Source organism: Gallus gallus, chromosome 7, assembly GCF_016699485.2.
Source record: "Gallus gallus isolate bGalGal1 chromosome 7, bGalGal1.mat.broiler.GRCg7b, whole genome shotgun sequence".
NCBI classification, from domain to species: domain Eukaryota; kingdom Metazoa; phylum Chordata; class Aves; order Galliformes; family Phasianidae; genus Gallus; species Gallus gallus.
Genome location: NC_052538.1, coordinates 6,875,930 through 6,892,658, shown reverse-complemented (window position 1 = coordinate 6,892,658; position 16,729 = coordinate 6,875,930). Strand labels below are relative to the sequence as shown.

The 16,729-nt window shown below is 48.4% G+C and overlaps 1 protein-coding gene and 6 non-coding genes across 10 annotated transcripts in view; 4 read left to right on the top strand and 3 right to left on the bottom strand.

Annotated features, from left to right (window-relative positions):
• MCM3AP (minichromosome maintenance complex component 3 associated protein) overlaps positions 1-7,513 on the top strand; it is a 28,462-nt gene extending 20,949 nt beyond the window's left edge. For 2 of the 4 annotated variants that reach the window (XM_040703968.2, XM_421891.8), the window contains 8 exons: positions 339-597; positions 979-1,076; positions 1,860-2,250; positions 2,425-2,679; positions 3,423-3,552; positions 4,455-4,649; positions 5,148-5,298; positions 5,792-7,513. In XM_040703968.2, the coding sequence (XP_040559902.1) occupies positions 339-597; positions 979-1,076; positions 1,860-2,250; positions 2,425-2,679; positions 3,423-3,552; positions 4,455-4,649; positions 5,148-5,298; positions 5,792-5,950 (1,638 nt within the window). In that variant the 3' untranslated portion in view covers positions 5,951-7,513. Of the gene's footprint in view, positions 1-338; positions 598-978; positions 1,077-1,859; positions 2,251-2,424; positions 2,680-3,374; positions 3,553-4,454; positions 4,650-5,147; positions 5,299-5,791 lie in introns of those variants that run through there. The other 2 variants (XM_040703967.2, XM_040703969.2) reach the window with 2 other exon arrangements.
• A 501-nt stretch (positions 7,514-8,014) lies between these two features.
• Positions 8,015-8,096, bottom strand: TRNAS-GCU. Its single transcript has one exon. It is a non-coding gene; the product is annotated as a tRNA-Ser (tRNA).
• Positions 8,097-8,226: 130 nt separating this feature from the next.
• TRNAM-CAU lies at positions 8,227-8,299 on the top strand. The gene has a single exon. It is a non-coding gene; the product is annotated as a tRNA-Met (tRNA).
• Positions 8,300-8,573: 274 nt separating this feature from the next.
• TRNAM-CAU lies at positions 8,574-8,646 on the bottom strand. The gene has a single exon. It is a non-coding gene; the product is annotated as a tRNA-Met (tRNA).
• A 112-nt stretch (positions 8,647-8,758) lies between these two features.
• TRNAS-GCU lies at positions 8,759-8,840 on the top strand. Its single transcript has one exon. It is a non-coding gene; the product is annotated as a tRNA-Ser (tRNA).
• A 1,444-nt stretch (positions 8,841-10,284) lies between these two features.
• TRNAT-AGU lies at positions 10,285-10,358 on the bottom strand. The gene has a single exon. It is a non-coding gene; the product is annotated as a tRNA-Thr (tRNA).
• Positions 10,359-11,034: 676 nt separating this feature from the next.
• On the top strand, positions 11,035-11,116 carry TRNAS-UGA. The gene has a single exon. It is a non-coding gene; the product is annotated as a tRNA-Ser (tRNA).
• The last annotated feature ends 5,613 nt before the right edge of the window (positions 11,117-16,729 follow it).

Here is a 16,729-nt window from a genome sequence, read left to right as displayed (position 1 = left end):
GAGATGACACTGGGAGGGATTGGTTTGTTGAAAAGGTCTAGAGAAAAAATGTGTGTTTTTTTTCTTGTTTCCAATTGACTGAGTAAATGCCTACCTATATATAGTTTAGCAGTCGAACCTCAATCCTGTCAATTTCAGATGCTGGATCAGGTGCTGAAGTGCACTTCTATGTTCACCTGCACTTATTGGAGATATTTCTTATAATTCATTGTCTGAGGTTTTGTAGAGCTCCTGGTAATCAATGTCAAAGCTGAATGCTAGTGATAATGAGCTGCAGTTTTCAGTATGAAAATTGCTCTTTAGCTGCTTTACTGTTGTCATTTTTGTTACTTGTATAGGTGGTACATGGTGTGCTCTCTGACTCTGAGCTTGATGCATCCAATACACAAAAAGACTTGCTTGGAACCAGTGGTCTCATTCTACTCCTGCCCCCTCGAGTTAGAAGTGAAGATGTTGCAGAAGAAGATGTTTATTGGCTTTCAGCTTTGCTGCAGTTGAAACAGTTACTTCAGGTCAAACCTTTCCAGCCAATAGTTCCTCTTCTGGTTCTAGTCCCCAGTCAGGAAGAGGAGGCTACAGAGAAAGAAGTTGAAGAAGGTATGCAATTGTTTTTGAAAGGCTCCTAGATAATGTGAATGCTGAGGGGTGCCACAACTAGAGCTGTTGTGGCTAGTGTGGCCTCAGATACACAGCCTAGTAAAAAACGTGACTGTTAAGTACAGCATACTTCAGTGCTTTGGTGGAAATCCAGACACCTTAACACTTGTTCAGTATGGAAATTGGTGAACTCTTCTTTAGTTCTTACTTTTCCTTTGCAGTCAGTATTTCATCCTGAAAGTCTAGAGGAGGGATGGAGAGGGAAGCCATGCAATGAATGTATGCAGAGTGTGAGATTGGGTCAGAGCAGGGGGTAATCATCTGTTGTCTATCAACATATATGAGTTGCTTTTTATTTTTTGTTTTTATTTACTTATTTAGGTTTAATGCTCCAGGACTTGATTTCAGCCCAGCTTATTTCAGACTACATGATTGTTGAGCTGGCAGGTTCTATCAATGACTTAGAAGGCACCAGAAAGGTAAGAACACTTGCTTGGCTAATCATTAACCTTTCTTCATTATTAATGCTGTGTAAGGAGTGATCATTACATTTTCTGTAGCGTGAATTGCAGCAGTCTTATGTAATGGAATATTTTTTCCTGTTAAATTTTCTTTATTGTAGTTTTTGATAAAAAATCTTATACCAGCTTCTTTCATGTACCTGAATTTGCTGGAATCAGGTGCTTGTTAACAGCTATTCCAATTAAAGGCAGAACTAGCCTAAAACTTTTTCCATTATTGGTGACTGCATTCCTTTAACTGACCAAGATTGGCATTTGCTTCACAGATGATGTTTGTTCTTTCTAATAATGAAAATTACACAAACTAAAATACGTAGTGCGTGCATATCCATTCTTGTGTGCCCTGCCTATGTTGACTAGGCAGTTGTAGGGTAACAGAAGAGTGCTGGTGTTGGATAAGCCTGTTCACCTGTTGCTCCCAGTCCTAAAATGCTAAGGTCACTTTGTAGCACTCTTGACTGATAGGAGGTCATGCACTGTTGTCCCATCTTCAGTGAATGGATTGAAGGACGGCTCATGGAAGGAAAGATTTTACAGTACTCTGTGAGACAGCCTCTCCTCATCCTTCAGTTTGACTTTTGCTTGAAAATAGTGGCCTGGAGACTGATTAAAAACAATCTATTTGAATTTTGCTACATAATGTTTTAGATGATGTTCTATCAAACATAAGATTGCAGGGTTTTAATCCTCATTGTCTCTGTGGAGTGGAGTTTCCAACTGCCTGTGATTTGTGTGTCATAGATCTCTGCAGCTGTGAGCTGGTTGGTTTCCAAGTGCCCAAACTCCCTTGAGCTCTGCAGTCAGACCCTTCAGGAGTACATTGAGGATGGCATCGATGGCGAATTTGGCAAGCGCTTCTACCATGACTGGAGGGAGAGACGTTTAGCTGGCCTGCCATCTCAGGAGCCTGGGGTCATCATAGAGCTGTACAACAGTGTGCTCCAGTTTCTTTCAGAGGTGGCATCCTCAGAGCATCTCTGTGACTTGTCTTGGCCTGTTACTGAGTTTTCAGAGCCTGGGGGTAACAAGCTGTTGCCCCACCTGCATTGGAATGTGCCTGATCACCTAGCTTGGCTCAAAAAGGCTGTGCTGTCCTTCCAGATCCCTTACCTAGATCTGCCTCCTTTAGGTGGTATGTACTTCATGTAGCAACATCTTCTTAGCAGCACTTTGTTCCTTCTCTGTTGTGCCTGCTCTGTGTTGAGTTATCAATTTATATCAACTGATTCTGTCACAGATTCTTGCAGTCTGCTTTGGTGGTTTTTTTTTTGTTGTTGTTACTTTTTTTTTTTTTTTCCCCTCCTAGCTCCTTGGCGTCCTGTTTGCCGAATGATTTTTCAGTATGCATCTCAAATTGCCAGTTCTTCCCATACTCAACCACTGATCCAGTCTCAAGTGGAGAATCTGTTGAGCAAAACATACCAGAAGTGGAAAAATGGGCCATTGGGGAACTCTGGTGATGGACCTTCTGTTGATGAGATCCCTTGGGATGATATCCTGGCAACATGCATTGATCATAAGCTGAGAGACTGGAAACCTCCCAAACTGCCTGTTGCACCAGGTATCATATGTCCTATAGCAAGGATGACACTTCCTGCATAACTGTTTATTAACTTGACAGTGGTGCCTTTTATGCAGGGAGTAGATAGGAGGGAGCTCTGGTCTTGATCTTTCTTCACTGCAGAATGGCACTGTGCTTGCTCTACACACCATTCTGCTGTGTTAGAGTATGTATGTATTGTTGATAATCACTTGAGCTTGTGATTAGAATGTTTGTTTCCACATGGAAACAGTCCTTCAAGTCCTGTTCTCCCAATGGGAGAGGGTGTTTAAATTTAGCCACAGGCCAAGAATCAGTGTCTTTACAAGCCATATCAGCTCAGGTCATCTGAGATGGAAGGCTGCCACTCTTAATGAGCACTTTGATGGATTTATGAAGTTAGTATCTCAAATTCTGCTTACTTAAAATGTGAAGTGTACAAGGTTACTTCTGTGCCCTGTTTGGCTTAATTCTAGGCAGTCTACTTTGAAATGGCTCTTTACCTTGCTGAACATTGAGCTTAGATGCACAAGAATTTTATAAATGAAGATAAAGGAGCATTCTTTTTAGTCATTCCCAGTAATATGTGGTATGTTGAACAGTAAATCACTCAAAATAACCCCTTTCTGCGTGCAGAGTACAGTGAGAAGTAACTTGAAAGATATCATGCTGTTTTCCCTCAAATAATCTTCTTAATACTGAACTTTTCTTTTCAGGGAAAAATCTGTACTGATAGTAAACAGTAGTTTGGGGTTTGTTCACAGAAGCAGTAAGTGAAGATGGCCAGATTCGTGTGTATTTCTTCAAGGAACATTTAAAGAACTTCACTCTCCCTTTTTCATGGGAACAAGCCAGGCTGCGCACACAGGAGGAAATCCGGCAGGACCACAAGAGGTGAGGAAGTTGCTGGCACTGCCTGTTTGACAAGCATTTGGTTGCTCCTTACATAGCCAGAGCTGTTTAATAAACTCCACTGAAGTTACTTAGGGCCTCTGTCAAAGTTGCATAGTGCTATGGTGCCAAGAAACAGCATTGGCATTTTCTCTGAGTGTTCTTTTGTACATCACTTCGGGAAGATGGACAAGGGCATTTGTGTGGAAATTAGATTGTAAGTAGATGTGATTTTTAGGGTTACTCCTCTCAAAGAAATGGCGTTGCTTGGAGCAGCTGCTCAAAGTGTTGTAATTGAAGTTCTGCCAAAGAAATCACTGCTGTGGCTTTGGAATTGAACTTGTCCACTAGGTAGATGAAGCATGGAACTAAAATGGTGTGAGGTGTAGGAGGATAAAAATAATTAGCATACCCTTTATTTGGTAGTGCCTTATTCTTTACATTTGATTGTGGCCAGGACCTATTAGATGGTTTACAGATTCACTTTTTTTGGCAATTGCATGTTAACTTTGCAGTGTTTTGAGTTTAAAAGGAGAATTTGTGCTCGACTTTTGGGGTGACTTCAGGAGAATCTCACTGGTAAGAGAAAATGCTAAAGGTTGAGGGTGGTGTTTGCCTTAGATCTGCAGGTCTGTGTAGTATTAACAGATCTGAGAGCTCTCAAGAGCCTAGCTTGCTTCTCTACACCCATTCAGACTGGGTGGCTGTATTTCATTGGACTGAATCCCTATCCTCTCTCGAGTCCCACTTCTCAGTGGTGGTTTGTTAGACTGGGGTATAAGGAGATGATGTCTCCTAACAGTCACTTCTTACTTCCTGGAATTTCGATGCTAGAAGGGAAGAATTAACAAACTCATACCTTTTTTTTTGTGTGTGTGTGTGTGTTTTCTTTCCCCCCATTTCAGGTCAAGGGTAAAATCTCCTGTCTCTTTCAAGAAACCCTGTAGGGTCTTCATGACAGATCAGTATGGCGCTGGTGCAAACATACTGTCAGGGCAAGGAAGGAACATTTCCAGTGCAGATGAACTCACAGCTTCAGCCCAGGACCTCCCAGAGCGCCTGTTAACTCAATTGCAACTGGAGAAAATGGAAAGCAGGAGGTGAGTTACAAAAGCACCATCCTGTCCTTGCTGCTCCAGTCCAGCATTGTTAGCAATCTTGAACCTGTATGCATTGGAAAGCTGGAGGTCCAGCAGGACTAGGAGTGTAGGCTTATTTCCTGGTCTATCTCCACTTTCATTTTCATCAAGCACATCAGTTCAGTGCAGTTCCCTGCTAGTTGTTACTTTCATTACAGGAACAGTACAGCGTGATAGAAATAAGTGGGGCTAAAGTTCTTGAGGTTGGCCCGAGGGTTTCCTCTCTTTCCTCCTTTCTCCAGCAGTTGGAAACCTTCAGTTTATTTAGGTTGTTTCTGGGCCACATCTTTCAACAGTGTATTTTTGTAATAGCAGTGGGGGCTGTCTGTACTGGAAACGACTGCTGTCTTTGGTTCTTTCTTTCAGACACCTCTGAATTCCCAATTAATGTCTTACCCACTGGTTACAAGAGCAAAGCCAGGCTGCAGTCTGACTGGCATTCTTTACCTTTCTTTTCAGGTTTGAAGAACAATTGCACCAATATCTAGCTGAGGACACTGAGCCCCTTGGTGACCTTGTGGGCTTTCCTCTCTACCTTCCCCAGTCCCTGATCTCCACTCCAACTCTTGCTGGTCCGTTGATCAAGAGTCCAATGTCATCTGTTCAAGTGGTAAGACATGGCGATACTGAAAACTGGCTGTGAAGAGTATTGTGTGGGTCCCAAACCAGCTGTAATCACAGATGTTCAGTGGCTACAACCTTACTATGCAGTGTTGGATAGACTTGGGAAATGAAGAATTGATAAATTGTACCCTAGTGTACAAGCTTCCCAAAGAAGCAAATACTCTCTGTAGATGTGAAATGTTGTTAGCGTACATGCTGAACTGTTGTCTGCTGCTGGCAGTCATAATAGCATATAGTCTTTGTAGTGTTGCACACAGGGAGACTTTGTCGTGGCTCAGGTTACACCTTTGGCTTTGGGATGGGCCCAGGGAATGCTGGCTCCAGAAATAGCAGAACATGCTATTTTAACCATATCTCCTTGGGGGGTGGTGACCTCTTTTGTTGTTCTGAAAAGTGGGAGGTCAGTGAACGGAGAGGTCCCATGTTAGTACTAGATAATGCTTCTTTCTCAGTCTCATCTCTCTTTTCCTTCTGACCAGGATGGGAGTGAAGCAAGACTTGAACTGTCAATGGATGACCGAAGCCCTGCGCTGTCAGACAGGCTGAGGCATTTGCAAAGGCTCCTCAGAGCTAACAAGGAGGGTGAAGTTGCTTCTGAGCTTCACCTCTCTGCCCTGATGGACATGGTGGATATTTGAGCAGAGCTAAAGCACAGGTGCGGATCAAGAGACTTGGTGAAGAAATCTAGATCTGGGTGATTCAAAAGAGGAGCTTCTGGGGCATGTTGCAGAAAAAGCAAATGCCCTGGGAGAAAAGGAAAGCAGATGTTGGGTCTGGGCTGCTCTTGTATGGCTGCCTTGCAGAGATGACGTGCCAGAGCTCACTGTGTCCCTTTGGCTCTCTGCTTAGATTTGGCTGGCCTGGGAACTCCTTTGAAGCTGTCCTGGATGTGGAGACTAGTAGAGTGCTGCTCTAGGAAGCCTTAAATTGATGTGCTGTAGCTTTTCTTCCTACCAACTCTGATGTTGACTGCATTGGTTTGTATGGAGTCCTGCTGATGCTCTCCTTGCACCTAGTTCTGTTTATCTCCCTGCCTCTGTAACTTTGTACTATGCTGAGGAATGCTGTTGCAGAGCCATTATTTTTTGTTACGGCTGGAAGTCAATGTTTATAGAAATGCAGGTAAGGATACTGCTAATGGGAGGAGTTAGAGAATCATTCTGTGGGCATCATGTGAGTAAATACAATTTCACCAGGAGAAAACATTCAGATAACAAGGACCCTTGGAAGCATCAGAACAACTCGTCTCCACAGACAGACCTCAGGATACAGTCCCGGCTCCCTGCTTCTTGATGCAGGGGCTACCTTGCAGCAGCACCTCGGTTTGATACGTTGTTGTGGGGTTTTGTTTCTGCCCAGAAGTGTCAATACTCATCATCAAGTAGTTACAACACTTTTCTGTATTTTGTTTTACTTAAGTGTTCTATGCAAATTCTGAAGGATTGGGCTGCTGGGCCCAAGTTTTGTTATGTTGAATACATACAGCATTAAAACAAACCAGTTACTCTACAAAGTAATTGTCATGCTGGAAGAGCAGGACATTTTCTTCAGTAAACAGCTGTGGAAGAAGGAGTTTCCTTTTTTTGGCAGAGCAGACTACCTACAATCTCCAGTTTCTATAAGGCTGTGGCTTTGAAAATTGAAGACCCCTTGTTTTAAATTTAATATCGATTACTTGTAAGTAGTGAGAAGGTGTAGTTCATGGCTGCAGTACTCCAGGGCAAGTAACCTTTCTCTTTTTTTCGTTAAAACAGCAGCAGATGTTTCTTGGACAGTTCTGCCTGGTGAAATACAATTATTGCTGCTTGGGCAGTAAACGTTTGTCAGCCAGATCATCAGAGATCATTGGGCAGACTTGCTTCTAATTTCATCTGAAATTCAGTCCAAATCTGTCACCTGCCTTCCAAAATTAGTTTTAAATTTGTTAGTTTTTTCATTGTTTCCCCTTAAACATGGAATAGCAACAGTGACTGAAACTGAAGCACTTGGGCTTTGAGCTGTTCATACTCAGCGTTCTGTTGAGCGGAGCTTTGTGACCATGCATCAGCCTCCTGTGTTACAAAGCAGCCGTGCTGTGCTCTGTGCCTGCTGCTCCTGGGGACTCCAACTGCCTCAACCTCAGTGTTCTGGGCTGTTTCACACCATCTTTGTTGTTTCATGTAAATGTTTTTTGTATCTAATAAATATTTTTGTTGGTGGAATTCATCTGTTCCTTTGTTGCTAATCAAAAGGTCTGTCCACATATAAGACTATTTTAATTTGAATCTGGTGGTAACCAAACACTTAAAGTAGCCTATGGGGACTTGGGGTGCACTGCAGAGAGAATGGCCAGGAGTGTGAGGGAGGTGATACTCCCCCTCTGCTCTGCCCTGGTGAAGCCACATTTAGAATGCTGTGTCCAGTTCTGGGCTCCCCAGTTCGAGACAGACAGGGAACTGCTGCAGAGAGCCCAGCGGGGGGCCAGAAAGATGGTCGGGGCCTGGAGCACCTCCTGGACGGGGACAGGCTGTGGGAGCTGGGGCTGTTCAGCCTGGAGAAGAAAATGCCGAGGGGACCTTACTAACACGTATAAATATCCCAAGGGGGAGTGTCAAGAGGGTAGAGACAGGCTCCTTTGGGGCTTGGTGGTGGTAGGGGTAACTCTGCTGTCCTGAAGGAGAAGGTAGCCCACCTGAACTCAGCAGGGGCGATGGCAAAAGTGGCGACGAAGGTGGGATTCGAACCCACGCGTGCAGAGCACAATGGATTAGCAGTCCATCGCCTTAACCACTCGGCCACCTCGTCCTGCCCCGTACTGCGTTACCACGGCCCCTCCCCGCGCCCACTCCGCCCCGCCCGCTGCCAGCGGGAGGCACTGTTCCGCCCAAGCGAGCGGTGGCGCGCTGCAGGGCCGGGGGAGAGACGCGTTGGCAGAGCCCTCTTAGCGCAGCAGGCAGCGCGTCAGTCTCATAATCTGAAGGTCCTGAGTTCGAGCCTCAGAGAGGGCAGCGGTTTTTTTTTTTTCCTGATCGTTTGGAAAATTTTTGTAGTATTTTTTTTTTTTTTCTTGCCTGCATTTCATGGCTCCACTCCTGCCACCCCACCGGGCTCTGTCTGCATATGGGGGCCAGTGGGGACTCGGTCCCGTTAAAAAACAACTCCCCGCCCACGCAGCTCCGCATCATCCACTCCTGCCCGGCGGTCATACGCTGCTGCAAAACGGCACGCCGAAACCCCGCCTCACGTGGGATGACGTATCGCCCGGCAGGGGAGCTAAAATAGTGCCCTCTCTGAGGCTCGAACTCAGGACCTTCAGATTATGAGACTGACGCGCTGCCGGCTGCGCTAAGAGGGCTCCGGTGCGAGTCTTTCTCTCGAGGCCTGTAATGCTCCGCCTTCGGACGGGCGGGCGGCGCCCACTGCGGGCGGCGGGGAGGGGCCGGGGCGGGGCGGGCGGCGCGGGGCAGGATGAGGTGGCCGAGTGGTTAAGGCGATGGACTGCTAATCCATTGTGCTCTGCACGCGTGGGTTCGAATCCCACTCTCATCGTTATTTTTGCCGTCGCAGCTGGGAAGAGTGGAGACACCCCGTCACCGCAGCGTGGTGTCATCTGCATACTCACTGAGCCCAGCCTTGCTCGTCTCCTGCAGAAGAGACACGGGCTCTACAGGGGTTTAAGAAAGAGCAAACGGCAGAACGGAGCTCGCATTGCAGTACGGCAGTACTGGCACGGCAGTAGCCTGGAGCCGTTCAGGATGGTGCCAGGCCCCACGGTGCCCGAGCAGCCCCCAGCTGAGCCCTTGGCACCGGGCTCCCGGTGGTTCTGGGCAATCTGCCCAGAGGGAAGCCCAAAGAAAGAGCTCAAGAGCTCCTTGACCCCCACCCAGCGGGGTTTAATTCTCTCCTGTGGCTAAGCCCAGCTGACCATGGGCAGCCTAGAAAGGTGACTGAGACACTGCAGATCCCTCCTGTTATTCTCACCACGCAGGCAGGCGCGGGAGCCCAGCAGGACAGCTTGGAGCAGTGCAGCCATGCCAGGCACTGGGGCACACCCTGGGGCAGCTGGGCCTGACACCAGCAGCGTGAGCTTCAAGGTGGAGCCTTCTCCATGGCAGCCAGGATGGGATCCCCACTGGCACTCAAATCCAACTCTCTTCCTCACAGGTGGAGCTGCCCCATGGGCTGAGGAAGGATGACACGGTGCTGAACAGGGTTCAGCTGCACTGTTGCCATGGGGAGGTCCTCTACAGAGGCCACCCAGCCAAGCAGCAGATGAGATCCTGATGGCTCCACCCATCCCCATGGCTGGGCAACCATCTCCACAGTGCCCCAGCACCATAGGGCTGCATCCTTCTGCAGCTCTGGCCTGTGCTCAGATGTGACGCGTGGCCCGTGACAGACGGCCCTCTGTCTCTTTCTAAGTGGGGCATCTGGACAGAGGCCCACTGGTGTCCCCACAGAGGGCATCAGGAGGGCTTTGCACTGCAGGTCCAGGTACTCCAGCATAGGCTGCTTCATGATGAAGTGGCTGCAACCAGCACATGCTTTGTCTGCTCCAACAGGCAGGTGCAAGAGAGACTGTGCTCTGCCTGGGGCCAGTGGGGCAGCTGGAGCTCCTGATGGCCTAGGGAAGTGTGTGGCACCCAGAAACAGCCGGAGTCTGTGCAGTGCTGGAAAGGGATGATATGGCTCTGAATGATCATCTGTTGCCAGTGAAACCCATGAACTGCAGCTCCCTTTCTACCCCTGCCCAGTCTTACTGATATGCCCTGATGTCTCCATGGCACTCTCTGTCTCCCATTGAAATGAGCTTTGGAGTAAAAACACAGACTGCGCAGGGCTGCTTTGTCATTGGGAAGGGGCACATGGTGGGAGCAGCAAGGCAGAAGAGCAGGGGGACACAGGCAGCAACAGAGTGCCCCTCTGGTGAGGGCACAGACCCCAGCCCACGTGCCCAAACTCAGGGTCTAGGAAGAAAAGCAGCCTGCAGGCCAGGCACCACTGGGAGTTGAACCCAGGATCTCCTGTTTACTAGACAGGCGCTTTAACCAGCTAAGCCATGGTGCCCATGTGCTCCTTCTCTATTGGGGTGTTCCCAAGGTCCCCATGTCCCTGCCAAGCTCCTGTCTCCATCCTCCTGTCACTGGGGTCACCATCGGGACCAGGAGCCAAAGTATGGGGTTGAGATCATTGGACCCATCCTGTGTGTCACTTCAAGCAGCAGTGGGGCCTCACTGAGGGATAACATCTGGAGCTGGGCTCATGAGAAGCTCTGTGCTGACAGCTAGAGCAGGATAGAGGTACTCCAAAGGAGGGGACAACCCCAGGAGTTCAACCTGGGACCTCTTACACTCAAAAACAAGAAGGGTGAAGGTCCCTCGTGTAACCTGCTCCGTTCCTTAGGGCAGTCAGCACAGTCCTTCTGGAAATCAGCACTGAGGACAAAAGGCAGCACTGCCCACAGCACTTTGGTGGCTAACAGGAAGTAAGGAAGGGGGACCCAGGCATCTGTATGCCCTGGCTTGTTGGTCTCAGGGTATGATTCTTGCTTCAGGTGCACCATTTCCTTTTTGCAACCCTGTGACCTGATGATGGGGGTGAGGGGTGAGTGTGAGCACTGGAGATTGTGGCTCTGTGGCTGCTGGGAACATGGGCCTCTCCATGATGACTGTAGGGGATTCCCCTTCTGCAGTCAGACCCCCAGAACAGAGAAGTTGTAGGTAGCAAAAGAGGAATACATAGGGCTGTGATGGCCGAGGGGTGAAGGCGTTGGACTTGAAATCCAATAGGGTTTCCCTGCGCAGGTTCGAATCCTGCTCACAGCGATGGATTTTGGCTGATGCTGGTGGGTGGTTAGGGACCAAGGACACGAGCTTTTCTTTTGGGACAAGGAAGGGATGGGTCCCCACTGCCTGACACTAAGGCTAGAAATGCCCAGTCTGCTGGAATGGCACAAAAAGGGACATATATATATATGGTGTATATATATATATATATGGTGTATAGTGCAAAACTCCTTTGGCTGTGCCTCAGTGGGAGAAGTGTGATTCTAATACCGCAGCCCCCATGAGGAGGTTGTTTTCACAGGAGGTTCAAAAAACAACAACAAGAACAACAACAGCTGGAGATACTGAGGCTTGAACCCCAGGTCTCTTTCCTGCCAAGCCAGCACTCTACCACTGAGCTCTAATCCTTTGTATGACTGAATTCCTGCTCCCAGCCTCATGGTCCTACTGTTCCTATAGTCTTTGGAGATAGAGCTGCTACAGCTTGTGGTCATGTCCAAGTGCCTGCCCCACAGCACAGGCAGAACAAGTGGGATGTGCCTACTCCTGACAACCAGAGCACTCAAAGGAGCCTCTTCTCTTCCTGTTTTGCCCCATCACAGTCCCATAAATTGTACCTGGTCTAGGGGTATGATTCTCACTTTTCAGTGAGGGCGCTGAGAGGTCCTGGGTTCAACTCCTAGACAAACCCTTCCATTTTAGGCACTCAAATGATGCCCAGCTCATGGTGAGACTGGGGATAGGAGGACAGTGCCAGGTGCTGAGGGGAAAGCTGGCAATTTTGGAGTGGTACATCCATGGGATCAGGGAACCATTACTGCTGCAGGAACAGGGGTGGCAAAACAGGATCTGAGAGTGTCTGCCTAGGGAAACATTTGGGCAGAGAAGAGGAAGCAGCAGGCAAGGTGGGTAGAACTGTGGGGGTAAGTGTGACAGCTTCCCAAAGACCCCTTCTACGCCCCTCAGTAGGGGGTGTAGCTCAGTGAGGGAGCCCTGGAGAGACCCACTCAGGCTCTGGGCAGACAGGACAGGACAAGCATCTCATGTCCTGCCTGGAGATGCAAAGTACTGATCTGGGAATGCTACTGCATTTACCTGTGCAGAGGCATGATCCCAGCACTGCAGCTCTTTTGGCTTTTGAACAATGCATGGCCCGGTGAAGGAGGAGCATGGGTCTCAACCCTGGTTGTCTTCTTGGAAAGAGAGTGGTTGGTGCCATCCTTAAAAAGCAGGCCTCATCTGAGATTTGAACCCAGGACCTCTCACACCCTAAGCAAGGATCATACCCCCAGCACAACAAGCCATGGCTTTCTGGATGTGGTGATAATGCATTGGAATGGGCTGCCTGGGCAGTGGTGGTATCACCATCCATGGAGGCATTCCAAAACCATGGAGATGTGGGACATAGTATAGTGGGATGGGTTGCCAGTTAGAATTGATGAACTTAGAGGTCAATTCCAACCTTATTGATTCACTGATTCAATGATTTTATGATTCTAAGATGTGAGAAATCTGGCTGTACTCTTTGTGGACTTCAGCAAGGCCTTTGCTACTGTCCTGTGTAAGATGGCCCTAGGCAAGCTGTTGATGTGTGGACAGGAGAGGTGGAAAGCATCTTTACTGTGCAAGTGACAGAGCACTGCAAGGTACTGCCCAGAGTGGCTGTGCCATCTCTTTCCTTGGAGACCTTCAAGGGTGTCTGGATACAATCCTGGGCAAGCTGCTGTGGGTGTCTGTGCTTGAATGGTGATACCTGTCAAGAAATTCAGGGCTTTCAGCAACTGATTGAAACACCTCAGCAGAACTGCTCTCTTGGGAAAGTTTTTGCTTCTAGACAAGAAGGACATCTGGAGCCTAAACAGCACAGACTCAGCACCCCACCAGCTTTGAGTGGGAGGTAAACTGTACCCCGCTAGGGTTGATAGGTGCTCTAACAAGGTCAGAGTGCTAATTAAAAACTTAGCCAACAGCCATATTTTTTGTAAAAAGGTTTCTGACCACATATGGGACCCAGCTTTTGTAGCAAGCAGTATTTTGCCTGGAGACGAGCAACCAGAAGCCCATATTAACACAGAACATGTGTAGTACTAGATTTTAATACGTATAGCGCTTCTAGGGGGGCACTTTGTAGAAATTATATGAATATTCACATGTTAAGATGTATAAAATCAGTGTGCTTTCAGGTGGTGGGTGTGCATGCTGGGAGGAGTGATCCCCTGTGCACCCAGTGCTGCAATAAAGCAATGTCAGCTTTCTAACCTGTCATTCAGTTTGTTGAGTTTTATTCCCACATTCCAGTGACACTGGGACCAGGTGGCCTCCAGAGGTCCCTCCACTATCAACAATTGGGTGACTCTGTGACTCTGGCAGTGCAGAGAAGCCCAGGTGTGTAAAAGAACTTAGTCTTGAGGATGTCCCAAGGAGGAAGAAGAGGGGAAGGCCCGTGGGGCAGAATGAGGGATGTGTGGGCAGCAGGTCAACAACAGGTGGGTTGGGTAGGCAACATATTCCCCCCCAGCCATAGACCAGGGGTATTATCCATCATTGTGAGCTGAATTCAAACCTGTGCAGGGAAACCCTACTTCATGATGTGTCCAATGGCCTTCGTCCATAGCAGCCCCAGCAGATACCAATTTAGGGGGAAGTCTTTGCCCACACATCTGGCATATCTGTCTTTGTGGGCATTCCCAGGCAGCCTCAGCTACCCCATGGTCCACATTCTGGCAGGGAAGGTGTGGTGTAACTCCACACAACCCTACGCCCTGTATCCCATTTGCACCTGCCACTCTTGCTGCTAGGCCTGAGCCCAGCGTTGCCAGTGGAAGTGCTGCGCAAGAACATGAACAAATGTCATGGGGTTGTAGGAGCCAGGCAACTGCACACTGCAACTCTTTGGTCTGGGGATATGGTTCTCACTTAGGATAAGAGAGGTCCAGGATTAATCACCTATACCCTATATTTAAATGCCACCATCCTGCTATCTCTAATTGAACAAAACCCAGCCAAAGTCATTTTTGGCAGCAGTGAGCAGTAGACCATGGACTTCATGATCCTGTGGACAGCCAGGAGGCTGAGTAGCAAGCTTACATACCTGGACTTCAGGAGAGCAGACATCAGTGACCTGCTTCTTAGAGTCTGGTGAAATAAAGCCATTTGGGAAGAGAAACTCATGAAATCTGATTAATATTCAAGATATTCTGTGATTCTTGGATTTTTTGGAAAGTTTTTAATACTTTTTCACACAGTACTCACTTGGAGACACATGCCACTCATATCTTGCACATGTGTACCGTTCACTGGGTGAAGAACTGGCTGGATGACTGTGACCAAAGAACCCCAATGAATGGAGTTCAATCCAGTTGTCACCTAGGATGTTTCCCAGGGCTCAGTACTATGGCCCAGCTCTCTCAGCCTGTCTCACAGTCTGGTGCTCCATCTGTTGTAGCATTTCTGTGGCCCTTCCCTGGACACTCTCTAACAGGTCCACATCTCCCCTGTACTGAGGACTCCCCATCTGGACGCAGTACTCCAGGTGAGGTCTCACAGCACAGAGGGGCAGATCCCATCCCTCCCCCTGCTGACCACACTGCTTTTGATGCAGCCCAAAGTATGGTCGGCTTTGGGCTGTGAGGGCACAGTGCTGGCTCATGTCCAGCTGCCATCCACCAGCAGCCCCAGGTCCTTTTCAGAAGGACAGTGCTCCATCCTTACATCCCCCAGCTTGTACTGATGGTGGGAGTAGCCACAGCCCAGGTGCACATGATACCAACAGAGGTAATTCACTTGAGAGCAGGAAGACTTTGCAGAGAGATCTGGGTAGGCTTGATCAAAGGGCTGAGTTCACTTGCAAGACGTTCAACCAAGGGAAGTGTTGGGCACTGCACTTGGGTGATAACAGCCTCATGCAGCTGTACAGGCTTGGAGAAGAGTGCCTGGAAAGCTGTCCAGCAGAAGAGGGGTGCTGGGCTACAGCTGGCTGAGCTGAGTCAGCGGAGCACCCCGGAGGCCAATGGCAGCCTGCCCTGCTGCCACAGATGGGAACAACTGGGCTGTGCAGTTCACTGGTGAGAGAGAAGAAGGGATATATTTAGTGACATAGAATTGAATAGAGATACAATGTAGTGATTTAACAGGGACTTAACCACCGTCTAAGAGAGGGCTGGATGCACGTGATCATTTATTGCACAGAGGATAGGGTTAAACACTCACAGACAGGAGACCCTCCTGCTGAGCTATTAGGTTCAGAGTGAAGCTGCTTGCCCCCTGAACTCCTTGAATGACAGAAGTAGGGAGCCCAGCTGTAACAGGATCTGCTCCTCGCCCCACACTTGGTCAACAGTGTATGTTTAAGGGATCATTTGTTCACAATCAGTCTAAGATACAATCTTAGGGAAGCTAACAAGACTTAGCGAAGCTAACAACTACTAGCCACCTAGCGAGGATCAGTATTGCTAAGGCATCTTGGCACTGCAGTGCAAGGGATCTCTGCACAGGACGAACCTCAAGAGATGCCCTTACTTGAGGGGAGTCCTGCCATGCGACCTGCTGCCCTGCTGGAGAGCGCCAGGGCCTCGTGGGGCAAGGTGGAATGGTTTTCAGCTGAGACCGGGGAGATTTAGGTTAGATATTAGGAGGAAGTTCTTCACCCAGAGGGTGGTGAAGCACTGGAACAGGTTGCCCAAGGAGGTTGTGTTTGCCCCATCCCTGGAGGCATTCCAGGCCAGGCTGGATGTGGCTCTGGACAGCCTGGTCTGGTGGTTGGTGGCCCTGCACATAGCAGGGGGATTGAAATGAGATGATCATTATGGTCCTTTTCAACCCAGGCCATCCTATAGGCTGCTTGCCATTTATGGGGTGTGAGGATTGATTGGCAGTCATACTTCTGAGGTGCGTGCTCGATTGGCCTTCAGCTGTTGAACCAAGCTTCTGTTTCATCAGGTCCCCAGTTTGAGGCAGATTTTTGGTCATTGATCTGTTTTAACAAGAGTACTCTTGCTCATTGTCTTCCTGTGTATAAGGCCACTCCGAAGGAGTAAGCAGGGGGAGTGAGGAGGAGGAGGAGAGGGGAGCACACTTTCACATTTGCGTCAGAAGTAGCGCAACCAACAACGCAAGGAAGGGATTGTTCCCTTGTACGCATTACTGATGAGACCGCACGTTGAATGCTGTGTTCTGTTTTGGCTTCTTGATACAAGGAGGATGCTGAGTAGCTGGAACAGATTCAGAAAAGAGCAAGAAAACTGGTGAAGAGACAAGAAAAGATGATATGAGGAGCAGCTGAGAAAAGTGAGGTTGTTTGAAGTGGAGAAAAGGAGGCTGAGGGGAGAGCTCCTCACTGTCTGCAACTGCCTGAAGGGAGGTTGCAATGAGAAGCGTGTCAGCCTCCTTCCTCTTATGCCGAGTGATAGATGGCAAGGAAGCAGACTCAAGGGGTTGCAGGGGAGGTTCAGATCGGACATCAGGAGGGATTTCTTTATAATTATGGTGGACAGAAAATGGAATGGACTGCACAGGGAAGTGCTGACATCCCCATCCTTGGATGTATCCGTATCAGATGGAGTTTAATGGCGGTAGTCTGCAGGCCAGGTTGATGACTGAAATCGATGGTCTTGAAGGCTTTTTCCAACATAAACGATTCTATGAATCTATGAT